The sequence below is a fragment of the Coffea eugenioides genome, chromosome 2 (assembly GCF_003713205.1).
Source record: "Coffea eugenioides isolate CCC68of chromosome 2, Ceug_1.0, whole genome shotgun sequence".
NCBI lineage: Eukaryota > Viridiplantae > Streptophyta > Magnoliopsida > Gentianales > Rubiaceae > Coffea > Coffea eugenioides.
The window spans coordinates 67235627-67248546 of NC_040036.1; the positions used below are offsets into that span (position 1 = coordinate 67235627).

At 34.1% G+C, this 12920-nt stretch overlaps 1 protein-coding gene across 1 annotated transcript; it reads left to right on the forward strand.

Moving 5' to 3' along the window:
* Positions 1-138: 138 nt before the first annotated feature.
* LOC113762440 (protein NDL1-like) lies at positions 139-6912 on the forward strand. The gene is made up of 11 exons (XM_027305895.1): positions 139-443; positions 641-740; positions 1433-1530; positions 1699-1787; positions 1972-2032; positions 2107-2193; positions 2715-2792; positions 2868-2924; positions 4496-4551; positions 5124-5259; positions 6371-6912. Exons 1-11 carry the CDS (start codon positions 381-383, stop codon positions 6608-6610), a joined length of 1065 nt encoding a protein of 354 aa, XP_027161696.1. The 5' UTR covers positions 139-380; the 3' UTR covers positions 6611-6912.
* Positions 6913-12920: the final 6008 nt, after the last annotated feature.

Consider the following 12920-nt stretch of genomic DNA (forward strand, 5'->3'; position numbering starts at 1 on the left):
TTATCTTATCCCAAGATCAAAGTCAAAAAGAAATCACTCCTAAAAACAAGAACAAAGCATTCAAACAGTTGACTGTAAAGGGATAAACTTGTCAATAGAATCCATATAAAGAAAGCCTGCTGCTGCTGTAAACTGCACTTTTCTTGTTTCTTCAGTGTCATTTCACAGTTCAAAATCTAACAGAAAAACAGACAAAAACACCCAAACAAACACTCACATTGGTACCCAAAACAGAAATACAGAGAAAAAAAAAGCATTGCATTTTGTCAGTTTTGTACATTTCTTGTTAAATTTGAAGTGTGAGTTTGTAATTGCAACTGAAGCTGCTGCAGTATTGTTGTTCTTGTGATTGTGGATTTGTCCCACAGAAAGATTAACTAATGGGGGTCTCAAGCGATTCAGTGGCCGTTGATATTGATAATTTGGCACCTCCTGCAGGGAAGGTAACCAACTTAACATCCTGAACTGAATCATCCCTCCAACCCCTTAATTTCGTCTTGTTCTTTAATGCGCGTAAATGGGTTCTTTTCTGTTTTCTTGAATATTGACTTGTAGTTAGAGTTTTATGTTATTGCAGAATCTTGAAAAGATAATTGATGGGTTTTGGAATAATTTCTGCTTTGGTACTTTAACATTGCAGGAAGTTTGTGTAAAAACTAGCAAAGGTTTAATCTCAGTTTTCATCTGTGGGGATCAACAAAAGCCTGCTTTAGTAACGTACCCAGATGTTGCTCTCAATTGTATGTAGCATTTCTTGAATATGTTTCTATGTTGATATCATGAGTTTATCTTTCTTGCATTTTCTTTTTGGCTTCTTTTTGGGGTAAAAATGAGTTTCTTGTAAAAAGCTACAATGACATCTTGTTTTGTCCTAGATTTTGCGCTTTGATAGGTAGTGATTTTTGTAGTTTGGTAGCTGATTTTTAATTCATTGAAACGTAATGTCTGCATAAGACTAGTCTACAGCCTCATCAGCCTCTGTTCAAAAGTTGTTCCTGACCTTTTTGGATTTTTCAGTTGATTTCTCATTGCCAGTCCTGCATTTCATATTGGAAGGGAGGAACTGGGATACCCCCTTTGTGAAATTTTAATTAAAGTCATTAATCATGTAAAATTAAAGCTGCTTATTGCTTTTCCTGCATTTTAGGCCCTTACCAGTAAATGCTGATAACCGAAGCTCCAATTCCAGTATGCTCCAACCCTACAAAATAGGCGAGTGTGCTACCATTGGTGCAAATTGAATGGAATTGGAATAAGAATTTTCCCTACTACATTTTTGTAGGAGTGTGAATTTACTTGAATTTGGGATAATGACTACTTGGTTAGATATTCATAGAAAGTATATTAGTGGTGTCTATTAGTCTTTACTACCTATTCTAATTTATAATTTGTAAAAAGATGTTCTTAAATTACTTGTGGCAACTTTTTTCAGTTATGTCTTGTTTTCGGGGTCTCTTCTTTTGCCAAGAAGCTGCTTCTATGTTGCTTCACAATTTCTGCATCTACCACATAGACGCCCCCGGGCACGAGGTCAGTAACATTTCAATTTTACTCCGGAATGAAACCTCTTCTGTTCTTGCTAATTGTTGTTATGAATACGTTTATATGAGTTCCTAGTGGCACAGTTATTCATTCGCACTTCGAAATGGTTTTCAGTGTGACTAATGCATTCTTGCATTTTTTTAAGAGCTTGTGCAGTTAGGAGCAGATGCGATTTCTGTAAATGTGCCTTTGCTTAGTGTACATGACCTTGCAGACCAGGTTGCAGAGGTGGTTGATTTCTTTGGGTATGTTACCCATTGCCCGTTCTTTTAAGATGTTATAGATTTAACCTCAATGGCAGCTCATGGAGGAAAAAAGATTTCTTGTGTTGCATTACTGGATCAGTGTAAATTAATAGGAGCTGCTTGTCCACCTGCTACCACACACCAATTGTTGCATCTTAAGTAATTCTAAACCTGCAATATGCAGATTGGAGAAAGTCTTCTGCATGGGAGTGACTGCTGGTGCATACATTTTGACACTCTTTGCAGTAAGTTTGCATGCTAGCTTCTCTCTTTTGTGCAGTACAGCTTACTCTTGATGCTGAAGCATTATAACTGACAGATGAAATATGAAGAACGGGTAGCTGCTTTGATTCTTGTCTCCCCATTATGCAGAGAACCGTCATGGACTGAGTGGATATATAATAAGGTACTTAAAATTTTAACATCAAGAATATGATAGTAATGAGACAAGAGAGTTCTATGTGGTAGCAGCACTTTATAGCTGATTAAAAAATTGAACAAAAAAGGAAAAATGTAAACATTTTTTTTTGTAGGCACCAGAATAAGTCAAAACCTTTTGCACAGGTATTCAATCAATTGTGCATCTTGAGATCTAACAAGACATTGAAGATAAGAAGAAAAGTATTGAAGGAACGGCAAAATGACACTAACATGACTTCATAATCAGCACTAAGTGCATTGTGTGAAGGAATTCATTTTCTTCTCTTCATATATCATACTCTATGTAAAATTTCAGTTATCACCTTTATAGATCGTTCACTTTGGCAGTTCTAACTGCAACTAATTAGCAGATCGCCAGTATTCCGATTTGAAAGTAGCAACCTGATCTGTCATCGGATTTTCATCCCTAGAACTAGACTGAGGAGCATTTATCTTTGGATCACTTGCTGCTTAATAAATGATGCAGTGATAAACCTACTCATGCAGATTTTGTTGAACTTGTTATACTTCTACGGAATGTGTGGTCTACTAAAGGAGTGTCTTCTGCTGCGCTACTTCAGTAAGGTATCCTTGTCACCATAGTTTATTAAGTCACATGCATTGATCTCAGTCACCAGAATATCTGTACATGTTCTCCAGGAACTAAGACGTGGCATGCATGGAGCAGAGTCAGATACAATATATTATTGCCGAAGGGTAAGGAAATCTCAACTCTGACCTAGAGTTTTAATGATTTCTTTTCTAGATGATGAATAACATAATCTCTAGGTCTTTAAAAAATCAGAAAGTAAGTTACCAGATTGTAATGTGCAGCTGTTTTATATATCCATTGTATTTATCAGGGAAGAACTATGATTTTGCAGTTGGGATAGTGAAGCGTGTGGAATCATGCATTGGAGAGGAAATCTGTCATTTTGAAAATAATATTTGGTCTGTTGTGTGGGAGAAGGGTGAGGGAAGGATATATTGGCCTAAGCTAGTTTTTATGAGGGTTTATTATGACATCGGAGCTGTTCTCCAAAACTCTTGGAGGTCCTTATGTCTGCCTTCAGAATATATGCCTTTAGGATGGTAGGGAGATAAGTTGCAGCATAAAGTAAGTTTTTAAGTCTGGTAATAACCTCAAGTAGAATGTTGACAATTCGAAAGAGTGTGAATTCCTTTTCCATCAGTTATGAACATCTGATGGCCCTTTTGCTCATTGAAATGTTGAGTTGTCTGAGGCAAGAAAAGTACACCCTTCCTACATGCAACTGTGTTTTACATTGATATGCAGGTTGAGCCAGCACAGATTTATTTTGTGGATGTGTGTGCATTTCATCAGGTTATAGGTACTTGAACAACTCTATATTTGATGTAAACCACAGGACCATGTTAGTCTAGTTTAGTCAAGTGTCCAAGGGTTATGATAGGAAAACCAAGTGCAGTAGGATGCTGAAGTGCAATGATTGAGAATGTGTCTTCTTTATAGCTTGTTCTCAAGGTCTAGTATGAAACATCTCTCTGATGCAGGGATTGAACAGATTAATTGGCTGAGAGGGCTTCGGGAAATGAGGTGCAACTAACCTTGTTCTGCCAATACATGATACCAAGGCGCAAGAATAATGGATGTAACTCTTAAGCTGCTGAACAGAGATGAACTGTAACCCCAATGTCATAAAGTTTAGTCTATTCATGTGAAGGGTATTAAAAATTTTACTCGTATTAACTTCCTTGAGACATGCAAAAGAAAAGTAATTACTTTATCAATTCCTTTGATTTTGTATATTATGCTCAACCAAGTTTTAGTCAACCGCTGATCAGTAGATTTAGGTGAGCAGCTTAGCACATAAAATCTTCAAAGTGAGCAACTTAGCACATAAAATCTTCAATCTTAATCATTCTCACAAAAACACAGGGACTTGTGGGAAAGTCACAGAGAAGAATCTCAGGTTGTTCTCCAATATGTTTTCATATTGCTCAGTACTCAGTGTAATATTATACTCATATAATTCAGAAGCGTATCATCTCCGAGCCTTACTAAATTCATGAGATTGACCATGAAAAGGAAATATTATAGATTTGACTGCCATCAAGGAGTAGAAAATCAGAAAATACATGAAATATCATGCAGAATCCAGATCTAAGTCAACTGATCGCCAAACATACTATTGATGACCTGTTCTGCACTTTTCCTTATTTTTTTTAATGAGCTTATTTTACTTTCTGAATTTCATTCTGGTTTCATTCTGAAATTTGAAAAGTTCTCCTTTATCTACTATCTGCAGTTACTGGATGAAAGGCAAAGTTCAAACGTCTTGCGGTTTCTTCGAGCAATTAACGAGTAAGGCTCTCATTTTACTATTCTTTGCATCATCCAATTGAAAAAGAAAAAAAAAACCCTGAAATTTTAAACTTTCTAGAATGGCCTAACTCATGTCTCTGTCATTAGGATTCACCTTTTATTACCGCCTTTTTTGTTACCATACTGACTGTTTATCGTGGGAGAACATTTATTTTTATCATCACCTATAATGAGACTATCATGGTGTTTCATGGTTGTTTATGTATGATGATGTAAAGTGCACCATTTTGTGTCGATGGAAGCAGATGATTTCACTTAAAAGGAGATGACCTCTATTATGATAGTCAAAATTGGAGCTTATTTCCAACTCCTGTATTTATTAAGTTCTTTAGAGAGGATGATAAGCGTATTTTACAAAAGCTCTTAAATTATTCGGCTCATGGATTTAGTGTGTGGAAGTTCTATGGTGCATTTTAACTTAGTGTGACTTTCAGTACTGTATGTTGCATGTACTGTAGAAGGTTTTATTAGATGTCAAAGTTAGTCGCATATGTCAAGAGTGTTGAACTGCAAGCTAACATTTCCTTTCAAATTTTGGCTGGGATTGGCAGGAGGCATGACTTAACAGAAGGCTTACAGAAGCTGAAATGCAAGACCCTTATTTTTGTTGGTGAGAGGAGCCCATTCCATGCTGATTCTATACATATGAATACCATGATGAACAAGAACACTTGTGCCCTTGTTGAGGTAACGCGACATCATTTCCACATTCTTGAATTTTCATTGTGGTAAAATATGTTGCAGAATGGATCTTTCCATGCTTATTTGAAATGGTTGTAACTGTTTTCCAATTATCCCTGGTATGCATCAAGCAAAGCTAGGGATATGAAGAAGCCACTTGCCAGTGTTGATGCTTAACCCGAAAAATGGTAAACTTATATAATTTGGTATTTCCACCGAAAAGTCTATGAAATTGTTAATTAAGAAGGAACATGAAAGAGTAGTTGGAGGGATAAGAGCAGCTACATGGACATTATGGTTGCAAGGACGTTTGTGGGCTTCACAACAGATAAAAGTTAGAAAGAAAAGCAAACAAATAGTGGTGCATTTATTATTTCTTTCCGTGGTTGAAAGGTTAAAGATGAAAATCTTGAGAACAATATCCATGTTTGGTACCAGTGGAGTTGCACCACATAAAACCATGCAGTACATTTGAGTAGCAGATTCTGAAAAAATAGCTTATGTTGAAAAAATATCTTATGCTGCTTGAAAAAATAAATTTGAATACCCAATTTCCATGGAACCCTGATCCAATAATGAAGTTGTCAAAATCAATCTGTGTATGGAGTAGAGGGTTAAGAAGGATAGGAATTGGCATAAGTCATTTTGAGACTTGTCATGTGTTTTTTATGTTGTGATGCATGGCACAAAATTTCTACTTTAATTCCCCTATTCAGTTGTAGTTCAATTTCACATTAACTACTTGGTTCTGCATTAAGAAGTTGTCTTTATTCTCTATATATTTGTTATGATTGCTAACCATCTAGTAGTACTATTCCTTTTGTCACTATAAAGCTGAAGTCTCACTTAGAGCAATTAAGTTAACAAAAAATGCATACGCATTAAAAACATCAATCTGCACGCAAGCTCTCATGGCTGTAGTTGGTCTTGGAATTGGAAAATTTTCAGCCTGCCAATGCAGACAAGGAAGATTAACTTGTACTCCTCCTTCCTTCCTATTTGGTTTTCTTGTTCTAACTTCTCTCTCCTGTTTCTTTCTCATGAAGTTCTAATACTTTGTTATGCATTATTTAGCATATCAATTTGGACCGTAACTGATGATCTTCATGCATAGCAGGTTGAATCATGTGGATCACTCGTGACTGAGGAACTTCCTTATGCAATGGTGGTTCCCATGGAGTTCTTTTTGATGGGATTTGGTTTCTACAACAAAACTCCATTTACCTCCACAGGAAGTAGCCAAGAACTCAGCAAAAACCCTTCAAGACATTGGTGCATTGCCCCGGAGCTGCTCTCTTCCGAGAGTCTAGGTGTTAAGCTTAAACCGATCAAAACCCGACCAACTCATAAAACCTGAGGTGGAAATGTCTTTATGCCACAAAGCTCCATTGTATGTTATCATGCCAAAATGTGATTAGCTGCTCTGGAATCTTAATCATGCACATAAATTGTACATGTAAAAGGCTTTCCACTCTGATGGCATTTTCATTGCCCCAGGATTTGTTTAGGTAGGAAATTTTGGTCTGCAGTGGTTAGGTGCCCGTAATCCTTCTAAGATAGGATATTTCAGCACTCTGGGAGCTGGGGGATGTCGCTACAAATTCATTTTGTACACTAAGATGAAGCAGTATAAATTTCTATAATACTCGAAATATGATAGCTGGTTTTGCTTCCCCCCCCCCCCCTCCTCCCCTCTCCCCATTCTCTCTCTTCTGGTTAAAACTAAACATTTTCCATTAATTATTTATGGATGATATCTATCAAACATGAAATTGAGCTGACAAAGATAATTAATATCATTTGATGTCTTGTAGCTCAATTATTCGCATTGCTCGTACGTTTGGTATTCGTCATTTTCATGTTGCCGTAACATGAAATTTCTTACTTGATTTTGATTTTTCTTGCTTTTGCTGCATATAGTGATAAAAGAAAAAGCTAAAAATGCCCTTTTTTTTTTCTCTTCAGAAATTTCCTTCTCACTAATATTTCTGCTGAATTTTGAAGTCTCACAATAGCCTTGCCATTAGAATTGGATCCTTTTTTTTTTTTTTTTTTTTAAGTGCTTTCTTCAGCATTGTTTTCTCCATTTTGGCTATAAAATTAAGAATTTCTGCCAAGTGGCTGTAAGACTTGAAAATTACCAAGAAAACTGTCTGTAACAAATTTCAGCAAGCCTTGCTGAACTTTCATGAAAGCATTATGTTAGTTAACACCAAACTTAATTCGTGAAATTCTTTATCTTGAACATTATAAAACATCAAAGAAGAACATTAAAATCGTAAAATTCTACGCGACCACAATTTATATATTTACTTCTCTGACACCACTTGGACTTGAGTTTTTTTTTTTTTCAAAATGGAAGTACCAACCACATCATAGAGTAATTCATTCTCATTATTCTTTCCATCAAAACAATTTTCTTTTATTTTTCGTTTTTAATTGATTAATTTATCTTTTTGGATGTGGTAGTTTTTGCTTGGTGGTCCATTTATTTTGTTGGTGTGAAAGATGTTCGCTTGCAAACTCCAACTAAAAAGTTGATGTAGATGCTTACAACACTTCAAATAGGAAATGCTATTAATTTTCAGCTCAATCGTAGCTGCTTGGGAATGTCTCCTTCACAACCACAATAATCTGCAAAAATGGTCCCTGAGGAAAGGAAAAGTCCAAGCAAATTTAAAGGTGACAGTGAAATTTATCCTCAAGCTGTACTGTATTGGTATTTTTCAGCCTCATAAATCTTGCAATCTACTATGTCATCATCTGCCACAATAGCAATCTTCTTACTATCATGTCTGGTGTGAGAAAAGGATGGTTTGAAAAATTATTCACATGTACCTGACAAGAGTCTATATATAATGGAGTAACACGATAGAAGAAACAAAACGTTGATGGACAATTAATTTGACTACCCTCTTTGCCTAGGAAGATGATTACATGATCTTGACCACCTGGACTAGGCCCTTAAATTCATGAGTCATAACCTTCGAGAAAATTGTATCCCTTTGATGTTTGGATAATCTTGAGACTTTTTGCAAAAGCATCAACCATAAATAACTCTTTTCTTTTATTGAAAAAGAAAATCAACATGGCTGTAAGTAAAGGGGATGATAGTGGCTAAGGTACGGTTTCAAAATATAAAGATTTTACGTTCAAATTTCTCTTCTTCTTCTGAGTTCATTTCTAGTGATTGGATTTATATGTTTATTTTAATAGGAAATAAAATATTCAAACGCGGGGACTTAATTTTACCAACGACGGTGAAAAATGTGAACTCCTAACTATTTACGCGTTGGAACTTCAAGGGAGCAACTATGTCGTGATTACAAGAGTCTATTCATTGCGTATAGACTTTAGGGGCATCACAGCATAACCGTCGAGGTGAAGTTGGGGTCTAAAAGATTAAATGGAATAGTACATAGACAAAATCAATCTCTTATGAATTACAAGATACTTCCTTAATTATTAAGAATTATGGTATCCAGCATTCAAAAAGGGAAGTAGATTACTCAAGAATTTTATGCCTCTTAATTTATTGAATCAGATATTGAATAAATAATTAAGAAAATTGAAATAAACTAAAGATGTAATCCATGAAAAAAATTCTTAATAATAACTACTAGAAAAAAATTTTAAAAAAGAGAGGATGACTTAATAAGCACTCTTTACAAAGGAATTTGTTAATTTTAGTAAAGGCTTATGTGATGTTCTAGTAAGTTGTTACAAATCTCCAAAAAAAAAAAGTTCTTACAAGTCTCATAAGTGATTTTTTTACAATTTTGTTTAGCTACATTAGGTAGTACTTTTTATTATTGGGCTGCGCTGTTAGATAGTACACTTTGAGCATTTGAATGACTCTTCATTTCTTGTCAAAATAAAAAAGCTAAACCATAAAATGCTTAATGAATATGATAATTCTTTTAAAAGAAAAAAAACTTTCATGGGTATGTTGTCACCTTCCACCAGCATGGAGAAGACCAAAAGAAAAAACAGCAACAACAATAATGAAAAATAAAAAGCGTTGCAATAGCAGTCCTTCATCTTCATAAGTAAAGAATTTTCCTAGGTTCAAATACTATGGGAAGACCCAAAACATATTTACTACCCTTCAAGGAAATTTTCAAAAAATAGTCTCTTAATATATTCTTTCCTTTTTTTTCTTTTACACATAATTAGGCAATATATTCTTTAATTGAATAAAGAAAATTGTACTTACCTAATATGCATCCATTTTATTAACCTGAGGTACATGGTAATATGAAAGCTATTTATAGTCAATTCTTTTTACCAAATTATAAATAAAAGTGCAAAAATACATACCTTGTCTACAAGTAAGCAGCAAAACTTGGAGCTTTGATGATAATCTCGACCTATTTTAGAAATAAACCAAGTACAAAGTGTTGGGATCCAAGCACGGAATACACGGCTACTATTGAGATATTAAGTACACAATAATTTAAAAAGAATCAAACCATAGGTATGAAAGATAAATGACACACAAGATTTAATATGATTCGATTCCATCATTGAGATTACATTTATGGAGTGAAACTCATTTTTTATTATGAAATAGGAATACAATTTGAACTCAAAGCTAATCCTTGTATACCATTTTTTATTTTCTAAGAACTCTCTCTCACCCCATGTATAAGATTACATATTGCTCTTGTGTGCCACTTTATAGTATGCCAATTTTCACCTATTTATAAGTTACATTACTTGACCAACATTCAAATAATAACAGGAAATAACTGCTAATTCCTAAATTGGTTCATAATAGGAAATAATTCTTAATTCCTAAACTCATATAAATAGAAAATTCCTTAGTTACTACTTTAAGTAACTAAAACTAATTAGAAAACTAGTTAAACAAAAAACCTATTTAAAAGAAACTGAACCAATTTCTTAACAAATCTCTACCTTAGCGAATATTCCTTTAGCAATAATTTGCCTTTAACTACCAAATAGTATGGTATCGAACTACACATCCGAATCAATATAGTTCTGACACCCAATTGATTCAATCGGTAAATGAACATGTGTAGTTACTCCGAACTAATCTCCTGTTGACTCGCGCAAAAATGTCTCAATTCACCATTTCTCTTCGTACGATTTTTTCTTACTACCACTTACAACTCAGGATCCCATTCAATTAGCACTATTTCCAACCATTGGGGCAATCAAGTGGTAAATCATCATATTTCTTTCCATCATCAGGATTATTTCGCCATGTGTGGTTTTCAAGACTCCACCTGCAATGTAAACTCGTAGCTGTCAGAGTTTTTTAACATTTGAAAATTAGATTCCTTTGTTTTTTCATAACACATGGTACACCACATAAAGAACATAATCCAAATCTAAAAACCATTTCGGATGAAATATAAACCGTTGGAGTTGTAAGAAAGTCTCCACTGATTCACGTTTAGAGATCAACGTTGGACTCTAACTTTTTCTTGACTCTTGAATCACTTGGTTAAATTCACCGTCAAGTGTCTCCATATTTTTCGCCTTCCCATCTTTCACCATCAATGTTTCTTGTCAAACCATTGAAACAAGGATATCAACTATTGAATTGTTGAATTAGTAATAGTTACCAATCCATTTTATTTCAATAGTCAACCGGGACCCAATCATGAATCTCGCTCTGATACTACTTTGTTGGGATCCAAGCACGGAATACACACCTATTAAGATATCAAGCACACAATAATTTAATGAGAAGCAAATCACAAGTATAAAAGATAAACGTCACACAAAATTTAATGTGGTTCACCTCCATCATTGAGTCTATATCCACGGAAAGAAACTTGTTCTTTATTATGAGAGGAAAACCTATACAAGAATACAATTTGAATTCAAATCCAACTCTTGTCTACTATTTCTCATTTTTCAAGAACCCTCTCTCATTCCATATCTAAGGTTACATATCGTCCTTATGTGTCACTTTATAGCATGCCAACCCCCACCTATTTATAAGTTACATTACTTGGCCAACATCCAAATAATAACAGAAAATAACTACTAATTCCTAAACTGGTTCATAATAGAAAATAACTCTTAATTTCTAAACTCATACAAATAGAAAATTTCTTAACTACTATTTCAAATAACTAAAATCAATTAAAAAACTAGTTACTTCTATACAAAACAAGAAACTTGTTTAAAAAAAATTTAACCAATTTCCTAACACAAAGCAATCAGATTAATAAATTTTTTTGAAAATCATATTTAATTTATAATACGAGTCAAACAAAAATGTTCAACAAACGAAATTTTGTCCATTTAAAATCACAAAATTGAGAATAGCAAACCAACTCAGTGCGTGTAACAATAAAGCCATATAACTGTGCCAATACATGCCTAATTGATGAAGCCTCAAATGCAAAGCAATAAGGAAAGGGAAAAAAAAACTAAAGCAAGAAGAAAAAGAAAGAGCAATAGTTGGACATGCTTAAATAACTCTAGTAATGGCGAGAGTTATTAACTTCATTCATCAGCAGATGGCAGACAAAATTTCTAAAAATCCAAGTAGCATTTAATGATCAAACCTCAAAAAGGGGCAACATAGAGATTTCGCTGCAACTCTAAGTATTAACACCTTATACCAAACGCAATGAGAGTATTTCAAACCCATAATGAAATGACAAGAACCGGTAATGAGAGGACGATGTTCAAAATGTAATGGAAAACAAATTGCTTTTTTATTATAATATAAGGATCTATATTACACATTTTATTAAGTTCCAATCTGTTTATTGAAATTAAAATGTTTAATATCTATACTATATACACTATATATCAAAGGAGATACAGGGGTTTAGAATAAACATTTTTTGTCACTTTATATACTTTCAACTTTGTCCTTATGAAAATTCCTTATTGTTTTACTAGTTACACATGATTTGCTAAAAATCATAGTTATTAAACCTAACCTGGAGCTCTACCTACAGAGGTGATCGGTCACCGGGTTACTAGTTCAACTACGGGTTGTACAATAGCTATATTATATAATATAATAATATATTTTAAATTATAAAAATAATAAAAATTTTAAGTTGATGGTTCAATTGGCGGTTTAACTAGCAGTTTTTGTCGATCTATCGATTGAATCGTCGGGTCATTAACTAGTAAATAAATTTGATGTTTGATCGATCTAATTAGTGACCTAACCCGACCTTATAATCGGTTCATCGAGTTGATTGGTTCGATCGTTAGACCGGACCAAATTTTATAACTATGGCTAAACTAACTATTAGTAACTATTTTTTAACCATTACTATCTGAGATAAAATAACTGCCTATAAGTATTGTAACTACCAAAATAACTATCGTTTGATGGGAAAAAAGGTTAAAACACTACAGAGTACTCTAGTAATGAAAATTTTATGCAAAATTAATTTGTAAGAAAAGCATTTCTGAATTATACACACATCGCATGTGCTTTTGGCACCAGTATAGATTATAGGACAGATTCTCAAACCTAATCATGTGTAAATGGTGACTTACCTTTTTTTTCCCATGAATTTGCTAGATTTTTTTTTTTTTTAGAATTTGCTAGACTTGGTAAATACCATGAAAGGCTTCAATAATTGCACGACTTCTCACCCCCATTATGGACCCTTCAACGCAAGAAAACAAACAGTCCCTAGCGTGGAAGTTTAAGGAAC